The sequence below is a fragment of the Labrus bergylta genome, chromosome 5 (genome assembly GCF_963930695.1).
Source record: "Labrus bergylta chromosome 5, fLabBer1.1, whole genome shotgun sequence".
Lineage (NCBI taxonomy): Eukaryota > Metazoa > Chordata > Actinopteri > Labriformes > Labridae > Labrus > Labrus bergylta.
In genome coordinates, this window is record NC_089199.1 from 2,530,793 (window position 1) to 2,549,545 (window position 18,753).

The 18,753-nt window shown below is 39.2% G+C and overlaps 2 protein-coding genes across 4 annotated transcripts; one reads left to right on the forward strand and one right to left on the reverse strand.

The window, feature by feature from the left end:
• The first annotated feature begins 711 nt into the window (after positions 1 to 711).
• Positions 712 to 8,781, forward strand: mdm4 (MDM4 regulator of p53). Of its 3 annotated transcripts, none has more exons than XM_020634295.3 (11): positions 712 to 903; positions 1,283 to 1,364; positions 1,920 to 1,994; positions 2,719 to 2,852; positions 2,972 to 3,021; positions 3,506 to 3,570; positions 4,772 to 4,868; positions 4,950 to 5,110; positions 5,219 to 5,416; positions 5,567 to 5,635; positions 6,371 to 8,781. In XM_020634295.3, exons 2-11 carry the CDS (start codon positions 1,299 to 1,301, stop codon positions 6,938 to 6,940), a joined length of 1,485 nt encoding a protein of 494 aa, XP_020489951.1. In that variant the 5' UTR covers positions 712 to 903; positions 1,283 to 1,298; the 3' UTR covers positions 6,941 to 8,781. The 3 variants fall into 3 exon arrangements, with proteins under 3 accessions (XP_020489951.1, XP_020489952.1, XP_065810610.1); XM_020634296.3 differs by having other exon boundaries at positions 5,234 to 5,416; XM_065954538.1 differs by lacking the exons at positions 712 to 903; positions 1,283 to 1,364; positions 3,506 to 3,570.
• A 1,046-nt stretch (positions 8,782 to 9,827) lies between these two features.
• On the reverse strand, positions 9,828 to 11,695 carry LOC109984225 (axonemal dynein light intermediate polypeptide 1-like). Its single transcript, XM_065954539.1, has 6 exons — positions 11,443 to 11,695; positions 11,067 to 11,197; positions 10,820 to 10,989; positions 10,424 to 10,602; positions 10,042 to 10,194; positions 9,828 to 9,933 (listed from the first exon to the last, which is right to left on the reverse strand). The coding sequence occupies exons 1-6, from the start codon at positions 11,521 to 11,523 to the stop codon at positions 9,856 to 9,858; spliced, it is 792 nt and encodes a 263-aa protein (XP_065810611.1). The 5' UTR covers positions 11,524 to 11,695; the 3' UTR covers positions 9,828 to 9,855.
• Between the last annotated feature and the right edge of the window lie 7,058 nt (positions 11,696 to 18,753).

Sequence of the window (18,753 nt, forward strand, 5' to 3'; positions counted from 1 at the left end):
GAGATTTGGCTTCTTCATTTTTTGGGGCAGAACCTAAGTAATGCTCTATGTGATCACCAGGTCTTGTGCACTGTCAGGCCTTGGACACAGAAACTCACAGCTGGTATTATATTGGCTGGTTTTTTTTCTTCTTTCGCCCATAATTTGCATTATTTGAATGGACAATGCAATTTGTCTTCATAATTTGCTATCCAATGTCTTTTAGCAACCTTCAAATCTGTCCAAACTTTCTGTAATGTTATTTAAATGCCATTTTGTTTTGTTTAAGGAAACTAATATAGGCTAAATTTAAGACTTTGACCTTGTTACAGTTCAGACTCCAGTTCTCAGTGCACTGTAATGTTCTCAGCTTATTCAAGAGATTCAAGATTTTTATTTGTCACATGCTCATACAGATGTGCAGTGAAATGTAAACACTGTTCCGCAAGGCCATGCAATAACACTCAAATGACTAATACACATATATACAGTAAAATAGAAATATAATGTAAAATTAAAAAAAGAATTATTTGAATATACAAAATATATAATATATTCTGTTTCAGTTTAGTTTATGTCGGGAATTATTGCCACAGTTCTATATTTTTTTTAAAAGGTCTGCGTTTTTGTGGTGCATGGTTGTTCTGGTGAGTCTCGTATCATTGGAAGTCCATGATGCCATCGTAAGTGCTTTTTATCCAACAGTAGAGGGCGCCACACTATCAGCCAATCAAGACTCAATCAAGCTGTGCACCCGGAAGTGTGTCGCCTTTCACCGTTTTGAATCTCTAGTTCAGCTAATAGCTAATCTGTGAGATAGTCTTGAAAATTGTCTTTTTTTGGTTTTATGTAACACATATACTTTCCAGGCCACAGTGCGTCACGATTAATGTAGCAGCTATGAAGTAGTGTCAAGTTATCACGGTGAGAAGTTTTCCATTTCCAACGTATTGTTCAGGAAAAAGCTAGCTAGCTAAGGTTGCTAACGCTAACGACGCTGGCTAATGAGCACACCAGTAATGTTAGCTAGGAACGACTTTGTTCAAAGTGCACCTGCATGCGGTGCCTAATCTATAACAATTCACATGCCAGCAGCTATTTATGGTTGCAGTTTATCTTTGAACATACTACATTTAAATACAAGCTAGCTCTGTTAGCTAGGAATATAGGCCTGTGTTTTTAAATAACGTGGTTAAGTTTAGTTACAAAAGAGAAAGTTATGGTACAGTGGTGTAACGACTTCATTGCATTACATTGATTTCAATCCATCTCCATCTTATACAATATAATTTCTTGTTTTCAGACATTGTTCGTTTACTATGAGCTCCCTATCAGCCCCGGCATCAAGCGCGTCATGCAGGACACTACCTGGAGACGGAAATCAGGTATAATAACTCAAAGTTTGAGCCCATGAATACTACATTCATATTTGATATGAATTTAGTTTACTGCACATTTCAAGTTTACTTTTTCTTTAATTTAATTTACCATTTTGTTTTGTACCTTTTGCACTATTTAGAATTTATTACTGTAAATATTATTTATCTTATTTTACCTTATTTTATTTGATCTATTTTACCTTATTTTATTTTATCTATTTTACCTTATTTTATTTGATCTTATTTGCTCTATTTTACCTTATTTTATTTTACTTTATTTTATTTTATCTATTTTACCTTATTATATTTTATCTTATTTTATCTATTTTACCTTATTTTATTTTATCTTATTTTATTTTATCTTATTTTACCTTATTTTATTTGATGTATTTTACCTTGTTTTATTTGATGTATTTTACCTTATTTTGGTTGTATTGCACCGTGGGACAGAGACAAACGCAATTTCGATTCCACTGTATGTCTGGCATATTTTGAAATTGACAATAAAGTTGACTTTGACTTGACTTTGATGCTTAGCCGATGTACTGTAACCCCCCCCAGGTACAGCCAAAGGCCCCTCTCCTGCAGATCCTACGTGTTGCCGGAGCACAGGAAGAAGTCTTCACCCTTAAAGAGGTGAGCTGTCAGGTGGACAGTGTGTTTGATTATAGTATGCAGCTGGTTTTACTGGCTAATAACAATCTACTATAGATGTGATTCCTTTCTACTTGCTATGCACCTTAACTGCCTCTGCTTTATCTAGTCTCATGCACTACATCACTTTATACTATCCTTTCTATTTCAGTATTCATACAGTTCTGGTTACTTTATTCCTGTTATTTCTTATCCATCATTGCACTACAGTCACTTTATTTATTTCATATTTACCTTTATAGTTATATTGTATATATTAGTTCTGTTGTTCCATTTTTCACCATGCACCTTATAACTTATCATTTAGTTTTGCCTACTTGCACATAGTTCTGTATACATATATATATATATATATATATATATATATATATTTTATTTATTTCTCGTTTACAGCACATAGTTCTGTTTACATCTGTCAGTCTGATCACTGTCCACTTATATCTACTCTTTTTATATTTTGTATTTTAATTTTAAGCTTTAAGTTGTATTTAAATTGACACTTTATATTTAGGTTAAAATGTTTCGTCTACCTGCACTGTTCTTATTTTACTGCTCTGTGTGCTTTTGAATTGCCCCCCGGGGACAAATAAAGTTTTTTGAATTGAATGTGGTCAAACCAGGATTCACTAGTCCTTTATATTCACTACTACAGTAGCATGCATCCCGTAGGTGCCTTGTGATATGTAATACGGAGAATTTTGTGCAGGTGATGCACTACTTGGGTCAGTACATCATGGGGAAGCAGTTATATGACAAACAGAGGCAGCACATAGTCCACTGCCAGGATGACCCTTTGGGGGAGCTTTTGGAGGTGGAGAGCTTCTCTGTTAAAAACCCAAGGTATTTGCCCACACCTAATAAATGGCATTTTTTTAAAAACTCATTCATGCTAGATGATATATTTAAGTTATACATCTACAATAAAAAGCAAATTCTTAAATGTTATTTTTATTTTACAGCCCGGTGTATGAAATGCTCAAGAAATACTTGGTTGTGCTTGGTTGTTCTGGTAAGTGACACATTCATTTAGTGCTTTGCATTTACACATTCCTTATGTGAATTGATATGTTTCAGTAAGGGGCTCATCAAACAACTACCAATGTATAAATTCATTTTGTATAGTTAGTACATTAGATATTTTTGACTTGACATTATATTGTCTGTCTTCTTCACTCTGTGATCGATGAATTCAATATAAGAATTTCAACTTATGAATTGTCTGTTTTGAAGTTAGGATCTTTGGGAACATGGTGAATATCTTTCCATCATATCCCCTCTATTTTTTCTAAAAATCTGTTATCTTTTTGCCATACATTGAGTGCTTGTGATAGTTTGTGCATCTCTTTAGGATTCAGGGACCAGAAGAAGATCTATATTTCCCAGGCTATCCTGAAAGAAACACAAGAGAAAGGCCTTAGTGAGAGAGTGTGTTCTGCCATAATCAAAGGGTGGGGTTGTCCTTTTTCTGTTACTGTGTCTTATCCTAAATGCAGACGCTGCAGAGAATCTTTCTGTGGGCCGTGAATGTGTAGAGGGCGGAGTGGAGGATCGTGGTCAGGTAAAGCTGAAGCATGGTGCTCTGGAGAAACGGAGACCCCCAACTTTTCTCACCATTTGGCACAACATTTTTGAAAAAAAAGCAGGACTAATGACTAAACCACTAAAAGATAATATCTCTTTATCATAAGGTTTCATATTCACTGATCCCAGTGTTTGATTAAGACAATTCGACCTTGGTGTAGCACCCGGCTCAAAGAATATAAAGTAACCTTCAGCCTGCTTGTGTGTGATGGTGAGAGGAGGTAAGAGCTTGCGTCTCCATTGGTGTGCTTTTTTGTACAGAGTGGCACCGTCTCTGTACAACCTCATCCTGGGGTTTGGTCTGGTGGTGTTTCAGCACTCTGTTGTGATCCACCAGCACCAACCAATGGATGGGGGGCAGAGTCATCCTCTCTGTCTGTCTCAGAGTTTTCTTCTCTGCTCCGGATTGGAGGATCGTAGCTCCTGATCCAGATACAGGCCCAACAATAACCCCGATCCCCTTCACCCATCCCTGTGTTCCTGTTTCCAATTCCCTCCACAATCCATCTCGAAGCACCCACTGAGTGGCCGCTGTTAGGAATCAGTTTCAGCCTGTTGAGCTACGGCCATTCTGCACTACTCACACATTTTGAATCAGGCTCAATCGAGTTTCTCGATTTCTGCTTGAAATGAACCGAATCAAGGGTGCAAAAATATTTATGATTTTACATTACTTGAAATACTTTTCAAAATCAAATGAGATGACTAGAAATCAATCAAGATATATCTAGTCAATCTATCAATTCATTTTCAGCGTCCCTTTCTTTCTCACTTTTCCATTAATATATATTTTATAAGATCATTTATCTTGTACCGTACTTTACTATACATTATTTCTTAGAATAGAGAAATTCCTCATTCTATGATGTAGCCTATTAAAACACATCTGGATTTTTCTTTGACTCTCTAGTTTCATGACTGTGTTAATTAGTACACTTGCATTCCTTTCTGTCTTTTCTAAATCTGTCTTTATATAATTTTGCTCTTGACAAAGCTTTTGTGCTCCTTTTCCTCTCCTAAATTTACCTCCCTCCCCACTGGCCCGTACCCTGATTGCCCTGCCCCTTGTCCTCTGAAGAAGAAAAGATACACAGAGGCCATCTCGAAAAGGAGCTGCGAGCCCTCCAAGTACCCAGTTCTTGCTCTGTGGTCTAATTGTTGTCCCCCCTTCTCTCTAGATGTGTGGAGGTGTGGTCAAAGCAGGCCTGGAGGCTGGCCATCATGTGCCTCTCCTGCAGACCCCCTCCCAGAGACGACCTCGGGAGCCAGACGATGGTAAGAAAACGGTCTGTTATGTGCTCAGCACTATGCCTGGACATGCTAAATGCTGGGTTTAATGATTCAATACCTCTCCAGACTCCCTTGAAGGCCTGCCTCGTTCAGCCTGCAAACGGCCCAAACTGGATGTTACTCTGGACGAGTGGGACCTCTCCGGCCTGCCCTGGTGGTTTCTGGGTAATCTCCGTAGTAACTACAGCCGCAGGAGCAATGGCTCCACAGACATCCACACAAACCAAGTAAGAAATACATGATTTATTAGATTAAAAGCACCTAGCAGACTTTAATGCTTGTTGGAAAATGGCATGAATTGGAATGTAACAGTGTTGGTCTGACTGATGTGTCAGCTGTCTCCTGCACAGGAGGAGGACACAGCCATCGTGTCAGACACCACAGACGACCTCTGGTTCCTGAATGAGGCTGAGAGTGAACAGGTGAGCGTGGAGATGAAAGAGCCTGCCTTTGAGGAAGGGAGTGGAGGAGAAGGGGAAGCTCCACCTGAAGATGATGATGGAGGGGGGAAGGAGTACAAAGCTGATCGAGAGGTAGAAGTTTAAGTCTTAACTGTTGCTATGAGGGCTATTACCGACAATTTAAATTGTTTCAATTGATTATAAGGGGAAAAGATCCTGTTAATCGTCTATAGTCAGCATAAAATTCAGAATATGTTGGTTAAATCTCATTTATTTATCCAGATGCAGGAGGAGCCAGATGAAGACTCGCAATGTTTGAGTGACGACACTGATATAGAGTTCTGCACGCAGGTTTGTATTTTTCCCCTCACACTGAAAGTTCTTAAGTTCTTGTAGTGCAGCGCTTCTCAAACTGTAGGGGTTTCTTTGCATTGCAATGTGACACATTTCCCTTAGTCAGCACTTTAAATTGTGACTGTAATAAGATAATACTTTATTGATCCCAAGAGGGGAAATTCGGGCGTTGCAGCAGCACAAAGAAGTGAAGAAGGTCATACAAAATACAAATTTAAAAGAAGAGATGAGATAAATAAAAATAGGATGTATATACAAGTACAATATAAATGGTGAAGTTGACTATAAAGGGTAATTAAGACATTAAGTGCAGTGAAAGGCAAGATAAAGTGACACGTGATGATTAAAGTGACTTGGTATGATTAATATCAGCAAGTTATGTAAACAGCGGTGAAGAAAAAGCAGTATCGTATCACTGTAATGAAGAGTGACGTTATATACTAAAATGTATTCTAATATAATATAGTGAAATATAATACAATGTAATATAATGAAATGTGATCTAATATAGAATATAGTTTGTTTTCATAGTATGTTTGGACAAACTTCTTTTAGAGTCCTCAAAGATAAAAGCCTAGAAGATATGAATTATGCCAACTAAGCAATACTCAAAAATGTTTCCCTCCTCCAAGGAAGGGAGGGGAGGGGGCATGATGGAAAAAGTTTGGGTCCCAGTGTTGCAGTGGAATGCACAAAGGGTGAATGTGTGATTGGTGTCTTCCTGTCCCACAGGACGCATGGCAGTGCACAGAGTGTAGGAAGTATAACACACCTCTCCAAAAGTACTGTGTACGCTGCTGGGCTCTGCGTAAAAACTGGTACAAAGATGTTCCCCGACTCGCCCATTCCCTTTCAGTTCCTGACATCCCAGCATGCGGCTCCCTCACCACCCATGATGAGGAAGATGACAGCGACACAGGCATCGATGTTCCAGATTGCAGCAGGACGGTGTCTGACCCTGTCATCTTGCCCTCCCACTCCACAGCTGACCGACCTCTGCCCACTATGCTCACTGGAAAGGGCAAGGGGCCGTGGCCCTCCAGCTTCCTTAAGGATGAGCACCTGTCAGGAGGGGAGAGTCAGGAGAACCTTGGCATGGAGGTTGAAGAAGTTAGGCCGGAGGCCCTGTTAGAGCCGTGTAAGCTCTGTCGAGTGCGTCCACGCAATGGAAATATAATACACGGACGTACAGCTCACCTCCTTACCTGTTTTCAATGTGCAAGGAGGCTGCACAAGTTCCAGGCTCCTTGTCCAGGGTGTGGGAAGATCATTCAAAAAGTTATTAAGATATTCATCCTCTAAAAAGCACACATATATCTGCCAGGCTCTAGGGACTAAAACAATAACAAATACAACCTACAATTTCAAAGTCATTCAACAGTACAGCTGCATGGACTTAGGTACACACGCTGCTGGTAGATACACACACAGGAAACATGCACCTTAACCTTGAAGACCTACACAGATACACACAAAGTATAGCACTTGGTGAATCTAGCTTTCGGTTGCATGGTTTATTTTGCATCGCTCTGCCTCAGAAGTATTTTAAGATGACACACAGGAGTTGGTTTAACCAAATGTTTGTTTTGGTGCCACACACGAATAAGGGACACATAAATGCAGAAGTATTTATTTATTTATTAGAAGAAGTCACAGGAGTGCACATGTTTCATGAAGGCTTGATTTTTGTTTTCAGCCAGTGACATTGAGTGGTTTCTCTGTTCACTTTTTTTGAATGGTGCCATTTAAATATTAGCAAAGCTTGCCTTGTATTTGTTTTGTTTAAATGTCCTTCCCTCTAGATTCACTTCAGTCATCATCAGGACAAAAAAGAAAATCAGCAAGCATGTAAGTACAAGAATATTCCTCAAGCATCGCTTAGCCCCCCCCCCCCCCCCTTTTTTCTATATTACCCTTTTTGTTTCCTGGATTGAAGTAATGACAAAGATTGAAGGAAGAACAATTTAAAGTCTTTACATCTTTTTTTGTAATGAGTTGCAGCTCTATAAAAGAACTCTGAGTTTTCTTTTAAACATGTTCTCTCTGCATCAGTGAATGTACTGTCAAATACAAGTGTGGTGGCTTGCGACCTGTTACTCTTTACCTACTATTTTAAAATCTACCATTGAATATAACCTGCTTGGAAATGTGCAGCTGAAGTATTTACTGTCATTTTTGTCCCTCTGAGTATAAATCTAGCATTAATATGTATTCAATATTTACAATTGCCAAGCATCTAATGAGAGTAATGCCTGCAGTAAGTCAAGTCAGCTAACGGGTGGGTCATGTTTAAATGTCCTCCTGAACGTTTGACACATTCGTGTATTTAATTTATGATTAATTGTTTGAATTGTTTGAATGACCACCTTAAGGCTACATTTGTTACAGAGATTTAATGTTGAAGTTTCAGCTTCTTGTTCTTTTTTTTCAAAGATTTACAAAGTGTTTAAGAAAACAGGCTAATCTACCAAAATGTTCTCTCAATGAAAATGAATGCATAGTACTTATTTAGAGATGAGAGTTTGATTGAAGCGTTACACTGCCATGTAATGACCCTGAATTTTAATTTGTATATTAGAAGTTTATTTTGATGGTTCTGCATTTGAAGATTGTAATGCTGGATTATGTATAGATATAATGTACTTTAGGTTTGTGTGTGAGATTACTACAAATACAGTACACTCTACAGTGTCATGGAGGAACATATCCAGTCAGACTTAACTTAAGGCTCTGTTTGGCGTAGAGAGAATTATTTGATTTGCTCTTTAACTTGTGCTTAATCTTTCTGCCAGCAGATGGAGCCAAGTGTCAATATTGTATCTGGTGCCCAGAGTCTGTACAGTACCAGTATTAAAATGTGATGCATATATAAAGCATGTTCTCTGTCGTGAACACATCCAGCACTGAGCTGATGTGAAGGCAAAAATAGCTACACAAAAGATGAATGTAGCTCATTATATTCATCAACATTGATGTCCATCAGGAGAAACAAAAAATGTCCAGAAACAGGCCTTGTGCAAATGACTTCATCTACTAACACTGCTACTGTTTCAAAATGATTTAAGTCGTTGCAATGATTGACATTGGAACTATAATGTACTGAAACATGGTACATCTATTAAAGTTGTTTTTTTTCTACGTGTCATGGATTATAAGAAGTTCTTGAAGTTCTCTGAAAACATGGCTGAAGCAGAAAGTGTGCGTGCGTGCTCGTGTCTGCATTATTTTTGTCCTCATCCAGAAGTGGGACGGACACCACCCTCCTCAGTTTATGTGGTTGTATCACTGCTGCTATCTTGTGCAGAAATAATGCAGCTATGTTTCCCCCAGGGTGTTTTTAAGATAATGACAACTCATTCGGGAATATTCCTGGAGTGGGGAAAGTCCCTGTCAACTTCTCTACCGTCTTAAACCATTCAAGCATCTTGAACAGCTCGGACAGACATTTACATAATGTAAGAAAAACAATTTAACAAATGGGAGCCAAAGTGTTTCAAAAGTTTGTGGAAGTATCAGTTTAAATCAAAGTGTTTACAGAGGGCATTTGTAAAAACAATCTAGCTAGCACCCCTGTTGGATGAGATTTGAGATCCTTTAAGTTAAGTACAGATAAGAGCCCATTACAAATGTCAACTCAGATGGATACCCATAAAAAAAAGATTCAGCTTTGATTACACTTTCTGTGAAGTTCTATCAACAGTTATTATTGGGTTTTATAAGAGTCTTTTTAAACACCCCTAGATGTAATTCCTTAACTCGGGTGGACCCTGTCAAATTGGAGGAAACAAACGAAGTACTTAAGAACAGTAAATCTACTTAAAAATGGTACCTGGAGCGCATTTTTAATTACACTGTTGACAAATATGACAGTCAAGGCAACATGATTCTTCTATTTAAGTTAGCCCAATAAAGGGCATATTAATGGAATCAAGGAGTTGAAAGACGGTGGACTTATAACACGTGTGTATAAAGGGTTTTATCAAGTAGCCACTTGATGCCTTATCCTGACCGTGTGTCCCTCTCGGAACAAAAACTGCCTTTTCAACTTTTTCTCCCCTTCAACCAGGAACTGTGTTTGAATGACTTTTAGTTCATCATAAACATGTGTGATGCTCTCTTGATGTTCAAGAGATGTGTACAGTACTTGAGCTGTTCTTGTCATGTCATGCTGTTGGAATAAATGAAACTCTTTCTGATTACACTGTGTGGAATTTTTATTAATAGATATTTAGAAACAAGTCAAATGTCACATTGTGTGCAGTCTCATTTGGTGTCTGGATCGATTCCAGTTGGGTCTAAAGAGGAAAACAAAATAAGAATATTAACATCATAACCACATCCACTACAGGAACAAGTGCAGGGGGAAGATATATTTTTTGTGGTATGAAGCCTTGAAACGTCACCTTGAGCTGCAGGTTGAATGTCTTGAGGAACTGGATCTGTTCCATGTGCTTCCCTTTTTCAATCTGTCGCCTTTGAGTTTTTTGTTGCTCAATGGCTTCGACTTCGTTGATTTCCTTCTTCAGCTCCAGTTTCTCATCTTCAAGATCAGTAATCTAGGTGTTTGAAGTTTATTAAAATGCAGGATCAGTGATGTTAAGACCAAACATTATTTTAGAGGAATGCTGCCCTCTGCTGGATACTAAACCAAATAGCATTCAATAGTTATTCCTTCAGTGACAAATACTGTATATTCTCTATCGATGGGTGCCAATATTGGCAAACACTCCACATTTGTATGCTATCTATTGTTGCTAAACACAACTAAAAAGTGAATGTCCTTACTTTTTTCTCCACGTCAACCTTTTCCAGCTCTGACTGAAGGGCTTTCCTCATAGAAAAGGCCACACTGCTTTCATACAGAGTCTGGTAGGCAGCAATATTCATTTGAATCTCATCTCTGACCCGCAAGAGCTGCAGGCCCCTCTCAGCACAGTTGATGGTCACCTGTCTGATGAGCTCATCTTAAAGAAACAGAAAATGAGTAAATGCAACAGTAACATATTTGAGGAGTAAAATGTGCTTTCAGTGGTATACAAAATGCTTCAGAAGAAAGCTGTATGGCAATGAAATTTAAGCCATGTGTACACAAAAAACTGGTTCAAATTCTTATTCTTTGATCCTCAATCCTTGTCAACACAATAGCCTCAGTGATCACAAATATCAGAGCCTCCTTCTCACCAAAGCACTGAGAATAGAGCTCCCTGCAGACAGGGCAGATTGCTGTCTGTCTGGCCTGCCTTTGTTGCAGCTTTGTGTCCAGCAGCTCCCCTAGGTGAATAACATCTGTTCTTGTAGAAGGTGCACTGGACACTTGCTGCACCCACAGCCGGGTTCCGCCAGTCCATTCCCTGCAATAACAGAAGTTTAGATAAACTGAGTGGATTGAACTTAATGAATGACACACTGTAGATGGATGCAACTGTACCTGGGTGGAAGGATGGCGTTTAGGATCTCCTGCTTGGTAGTGTCAGTAGAGGTGGGTTTTGATTTTGGAGGTGGTGGAACAGGGGTAGACTGTCCCCTCACCTGCTGTGGACCCACTTTTAAAGGGCGCCCCTGTTGTGAAAAGTATTTCATGTTACACAATGAATCAACTTTCTTTGCCTGAAATACATGATACAGTATATCCATCATCATTTAATAACTTTTAAGAGCTTTGGGGATTGAAAGATGTTGGTAAAAAACATAGAAACAGCAGCCATTATAGCAGGAATATCTGTACGGTCAAAACTATTTCCGCCATCATGCCTAACTTTGACCACTAAACGTCGGCTAAACTCGGCTGGCGTTACTAAACTCACCTTTGGTGACTTTCTGTCAGTGTTTGTCCTGATCAAAACTGGATGATCGTATTTGAGGAGAGATTCGGCTGGTGGATTCATCTTTTTCCTTCTGATAATTTCAACTAAATAAAAGCAGAAACTCCTTTGTCTGTGATTCAGCTACAGGGATATCGCTGCTGTTTCGAAGGATGCTATTCTTGCTCACTTTTTGTGTTGTCATAGCAACAGCGTCCCAGCGTTGCTTTTCAGTTTGATCGTCTGAATCAGTGGGTTAGATTAATATTTAGTAAGTGGGTTTGTATCTTTTTTTTTTTGTCAATGCGCCACACATGCATGCTTGTCAGCTCATTTTTCGAGTATTATGTTGCATCGTTTATTTTTTGGTATAATAATATTATTTAAAAAAAAAAGCAATACAAAAGACGACAGCTAATGGCAATGCGAATGTTCGCTTTTTTATTATTATATAACATTATTAAACTTTTGTTAAAAAAAAAAAATTGTAATTTGTTCTCAAGTAATGTAGTAGTAGTAGTTGTCATGTGTCTCTACTTCTTGACTGGACCTGCAACGGTCCAAAAACGTCTAAATTATTTTATTTGCAGTATTATTCATTTTACCAGAAGATCTGAATTCCCACATTTTGAGAGACTGACTGATATTATTGCATGAAAAATTCAACAACTTATCAGGATACCAATAACAAAAAAAGAAGAGGATTCAGCTTTGATTTCACTTTCTGTGAAGTTCTATCAACAGTTATTATTGGGTTTTATAAGAGTCTTTTTAAACACCCCTAGATGTAATTCCTTAACTCGGGTGGACCCTGTCAAATTGGAGGAAACAAACGAAGTACTCAAGAACAGTAAATCTACTTAAAAATGGTACCTGGAGCGCATTATTAATTACACTATTGACAAATATGACAGAGTATGTAGGTGTTGCTGTTGCCCCTGTGCTTTACACTACGGTACTTAAAGCTCCTAACAGCCATACTAAAATGCTTTCACTCGCTCCGTTTCTAATTCAAGAACTGCTTTGTCCGTGGCGTCTGGCACGTCACACAGCGTGGAGACGAAGAATGGCATAACACCCCCTGTGACATGGCTCCAACAGTTTGGCAGCTCGAGAATGGCGCAGCCCAGGGAGTGGTAGGGGATCTACATGTTTCCATGGCGACAGTTCTTCCATCCTAACATCCCAGAATAACTTTAACACATTCTCCCTCTTTCCCCCTATGGCGTATGCAATACTTCCTGGTGTGTAAAATAGTTTGGATGGTAGCGCTGTGTTGAACATTGCTTACATATTTTTGTAAAATTTCTTCATCGCTGCTGCGTACTCTGCTCAGTTTTTTTTGTTCATGTACTTCTGAAGCACCTTTTATAAATACACAAAGTATCTGTGTGTCCTTCCTCTGCCTGCCTCAAGGATGGCAAGTCTCAGCTTGTTTACCCTCTGTTGCTTTCTTCTGGTAGTGTGTCTGGATATTTGCAACTGTATCTCTGTGGCTGGGACCTTCCCTTCTCACCTCTTACACACACACACACACACGCACACACGCACGCACGCACGCACACACACACACACACACACACACACACACACACACACACACACACACACACACACACACACACACACACACACTTTCCCTCTGTTGTGTCCCGACTATTTGGTCGCTCCAGAAACCCGTCCGCTAAATTTGTCCCACGTGGTGACATGGGAGAAGGTCAGAGGAGCCAGAGAAAAACAAAGATAGTAATACAGTTGAAGGGATAAAGGCAGAGAGAATTTAAAAGTAGAAATAGAGAGAAACAGGCGATTATATAATAAGACATTTAATGAGATTGTTTCTTCTTGTAACCCTCGCAGGAGGCTCACATGGAAGATGATCTTGACAATCTGGGTTGACAGTGATCATGGCACAGCTTCCACATAGCCATCCTCTCAGATCTCACAACACACTCCAGTTATACTGACCACAGGAAGGATTTGATTGTGCAACATAAAGGTGTAAATTGCCTCCAAGTTAAAACAGGATATATTTTATGAGGGCTCAGCTTTGTTCTGTCAGAAACCCCTCGGATAAACTTAAGTACAACTCTTTAAAAAGATGGAGGCCATTTATTTAATGACCTGTGGCACCTTCTTTGAGTTCTCATAAACCCTGTGGCATTAGTGGAATATATGCCACATCAGTAGTCTGGTTGTTTCCAGCAGCAGAGACATGATTATTTACAATAACTTTAGGGCGACCATGTGCTGCAGAGCATGTTATTGGGAAGTGGGTTATGTATGTAGGTATGAGTATGTATGGTTGTTTGTCCATGTGTGCCGGAGTGTCTCAGTGAGTGGGATGCCAGGGTAGGGAAGGGCAGCGGATGGCTCAGGGGCTCAGTCCATTCCTTCGATTTAACATGACACCACTTGCACTAAGACGGCAACAGCTGCATATGCACATGCCGACCATTCTGTTTGTTGTAGGGGATTACTCTGCAATAAAAGCCCCAGTGAGCAGCAGCGTGGCTGGGCTACAGAACTACTGTTTCCTCCTCTGACTTCGAGAGCCTACTTCAGGCCTCCAGAGCCTTGTGAAAACACAGGTGGGGGCACTTCATTCTGAACAGGAATGAATGGAAGTATTCTCCCTTGATAGGCTGGGTCGTAGTAGTGTCACATCACCTCCAGACATCAGTCAAATTGTACATCACTGTGGCTTATGTAAGGGTTATTACTCAACAGAAATAGTGGAGTGTAGCAGACGAGTAAGCAGATCTGACGGCTCCTTTCATGTGCTTCAGAGTAATTAGATGATCGATTTCATTGTGCATGGATTGACATCTTTCATTATTCATGTTGTGGTTTCAGTGTAAAATCATAACATGAGAGGAGACAGCTCTGCTTTGTGCAATGTGAACAATTGATAAAGCAGCTCAGTAATAGACATGCAGTTATCATGGCGACAGTAAGTACACAAGTCTCTGAGGAGACACAGTCTTGCATCTGTTGCTGTCACTAAGGTGATAATGTCCTTTTCCTAAAAGCACTCGGCCAGTACATAATCAAGTTGTATCAAAGATTCCAGTCTTTGAACAGAAAAATGCAAACCAGGAAAAAAATAATCACTCCAGTTTGAACACTGAATTGAAACACATCACCCTTACTTATTGCTCAGAATTCTAAAGGCCTAATTTAACTTACCTGCTTTGTTGGAGATTGAAAAGTTGTTGAAAGATGTTTGTTGGCGGGATATTTCATGATGTCACTGAGTTGTACCATGTTAAAGTTAAGAAATTAAATGATCTTAAAGTTCATTTAAAGGTATAATAATACACTTTCTTTGATCCTACAAGTGTGTGAATATGAACTGGCCTATGACCTTTTTTATTGAGTTTAGAGATGTTCTGATACCATTTGTTGCACCATACTGAATATAATACGTGTGACTAATATGTATCTGACATGAGCAGGATTAAGAAAAGCATATATTTGATATCTTTGTAAATATCAAACATCACACTTTGCACTGCACTGTTTGTTAAAACCCTCCAACAATAATCCCCTTTAATGTTGACCTTTAAGGAGGAACCAATAGATTGTTGTATTAGTTCATTGCACTGACTGGTGGACTCACTGGTACCTGAAGGTGCTTTTATAGCTGAACTGATACTGATACTGGCTTTGTTTTCAGAACAGCTGCAGCTGAGTTGTGTACTTGAATTATTTCAATTGTTTCTAACAATGCTCAATCCCAGAGAAATCTACCACCTGTGTTCAAGGTTATTCTTCCAAGTAGACTGGGGAAACACCAGATGATGTTGAGTCAGAGACTGAGAAAGGAAGTCAGTGAACTGTGAAAAATAATGTTGCTTTGGGCTATTTCATTAGCATGAAACGACTTATTAGGTACTGACTAACAGTAACAGGAATGATACATTACCATCCATCAACAGGAATTCTGCCTGATTCAATTTATATTTTCATCTAGGTGGTGGTAATTTAAATGTAGGTTATGCAATTTATTAGAGAAGCATATTTTGTACTACTTTTTAAAATCTGTAACCTTTATCAATAGAGATCAATAAATCTAACGCTTTGGAGAGAGAAATCCAGAATCTGGGGCGGTCAAATGCGTGTCATAGAGACAGAGCGGCAGATCACTCAGTAAATCAATGAATCCTGCTGGCAGGATATGCATTACAATATGCATCAAACACGTGAATCTTAAGAAAATGACTGTAGCTAACCCGTCAAAGTAATAAATCAGGGATGTCAGCCTGAGAGCGGACATACTGGCACAATATTCACAGTGTGTCCCAGTTTCCCATCTCTCCTTCCCTTGTTTTTCTTGAAGATGTAATCAAACTGAATAGCAAAGACAATTGAAGATATAACTAGTTGGATAAGGTAAATGATAAGTATGTGCTCAGTTCCTCCTAATGCCCTTTGAGGAGACGGAGCTTGTTTATCTGTCAGAGACTGAATCCCACCAAAATCTAGCAAAGCTTTTCACATTTCACAATAGTTGTCCTTGTAAGCTTGAAAAAATAGGAAGACTATTCCTATTAACCAACACTTTCCCACCACCTCACCATACTACACACTTTAGTTATGTGCTGATTGCCTAAGGCCTACCTGCAATGTGTTTCAGGTGTGACACTTATATGGCCATAATGAAGTCAGAATGAATCATTTGCAAGAAAAGACCCGATGTCAATATTTTGTTAAAATATTCAACACAAAGGAACCTGGAAAGGACTGTGTATTTTAAGGAGAAATGACGTATTGCATTCATGTGGGAAATTTTTTTTTGCCTGTTTTTTTGTTATTATGAGATCTTTATCTTGTAATGACGAGCTCTTTATCTCGTTATAACGAGAAAATATGTCGTTATTATGAGAAAATATGTCGTTATTACGAGAAAATATGTCGTTATTACGAGATAAAGATCTCGTTATTACAAGACAAAGATCTTGTTATAACAAGAAAAGACACACATTAGACTAAAAAGATACTAGAGGGTTAATGAAGTTTGCATTGTGGCAGGCAGAGGAGGGAGGAAGATCAAAAGGCAACGATGACCAGGATTATTGATTTGATTGTGTTTTATTTTCATCTTGGTTTAAGGCATTGGGAAATATTATCGTCTTTGAGTAATACAGATGGTATTCTCATGAGCTTGTCGACTTAGCACAGGCATCTGAAGGCGTTAAGGGTGTTCAGACGGAAAGCAAAGCACACTCTGACCTACTTGACATAACGTTATTCTTCCAGGATCAGTTAAATAGATATGGTATGCTTCACCGATATAAAGTCATGCATCTGAATTGCATTCAAGCTGGCTACGTGGTGTCTCAAGATACGCTTAGGCATTTACTGAAAATACTTGAAAAACAACCCCATGATTAACAACTGCGGCGCCGAAATCGCCTGCTACAGTGTTTATACTAAAATGTTGCAATGAGCTGCCACTGGTGTACTGTACACTCCCATAAACAAACCCACGCCTCCTCATCGCCACCACCCTCATGCTTTTCTTGTTATTACGAGATATTTTTCTTGTTATAACGAGATTTTTATCTCGTAATAACAAGAATTCCCCACATGAATGCAATACACTTCCGTACATTTCGGTATAAATAAGGTTTCAGATGAAACCGACTGGTGCTGGATTAGATACAGTTTTGAACACTATTCCAGCATTTATGATTGTAGCTTTGAGAAAATGTTCTGTATCTTAATGGAAAAAGAATATTACTCCACATTTATAACTATCCTAAAACATTAATTTCCCTGTAAATTAAAGACCTTACAGGAAAGACACCCTTGTTCGTCTGACTTTAATCGACACTCTGTCACTGTTGTTATTTTATTCTCCTCTTACATATCCCAGATTTCCCGGCTACGCTCAGATGACAGTTCTCCAGGTCAGTGATGATCTTGAGGCTAACCTGGGGTGAGGAGGACTGATCCCCCTCCCCCTCCTCCCCACTGCTCAGCTGTCCCACAATGTGCTGCTGCTTGTCACTGAGGAGAAGTAGAACACTGTTACCAATGACAGGACAATCCTAGCTACACACACACACACACACACACACACACACACACACACACACACACAGAGCCATTCACACTGCATATTTAAATTATTTATCTAAAGAATTCATTTTTATACTCAAGTAAATAATTTGGTTTCTTCTGCAAACAGAACTATATTAATCTTTACTTGATTTAATTTTATTTTACAAAAATATCAAATGGGAATTTCAAAACATATTCAATGTTGTGTCTTCAGTGGGTAACCAAGGACACAGCTTACATATTCGTCCCAAAAAAGATAAGGATGGATGAAATCTGGTCACAAACCCTAAATGTGTCTTGATTTAATGTTTCAATCTGATCTGTATAAAAAACACAATGTGTTGTTGTTTAGACTCTTTAATAAGTTAAATCTAAGTGAATTTAGGATGGATGACACAGCATAAACAGTTCCTCCACACAGAACTTGTTTACTACAACTAAAGTGTTCAAAATGCTGAGCTGGGACGTGTTCCTCAAATGAGACACAAGTGTGCCTTAAATTGCTTAAACACACACACACAGTTCTCCAGTTCTGCTGACAATGGGTTAAGATGACAGAGGGTTATGAGTGACTCTGACACACTGCAGACCCCCTCCCCTGCAGTATCCCCGAGAGCAACACAGGCGTCTTTGTACTCGCTCTACCATCAGTGACGATCCATCACAGACTAACCTGACAGCCCACCGCAGCCCTCTGCCAAGCCTGGACTCTGCACTCTGCCTCAACCACAAACCTGTGCCCAGGACTGGACCACAGTCCCCCCGCCTGACCACTACCCTGCCCCCTATTCAGAGAGCTGGATCTTGATTTTATATATTTATTTTATAACAGGTTAATAACACAAACTAGGCACCTGTTTTGCTTGTTCTCAAATAGGCTAGAAGGAGCGCTACCTCACAAAGCACTAATTAAGAGACTCTTTAAGATATGAGAGCTCATAATGAGGCCTTTCTCACGATAGACATTTAAACTTGTAATAGCCACAAAAGCACAGGTGTAATTCATTACAATAATTACAGCTTCAAACCCTTGAGGTGTGCCAGGAAACTTTTCTATTAAGCCATTGTGTACTACAGCCCAACTTTGTTACTGACACACTCAAATGAAAGGTACCCCTAATGAGTGAAATTAATTACACCTGGGCTCATTCTAATCAAATATCCCCCCCCCCCAAGTCATGCTTATATACTGCTGGAAAGAAAATGTGCTTTGAGTGTTCAATAAGTAGCCCAAGATACTCTAAC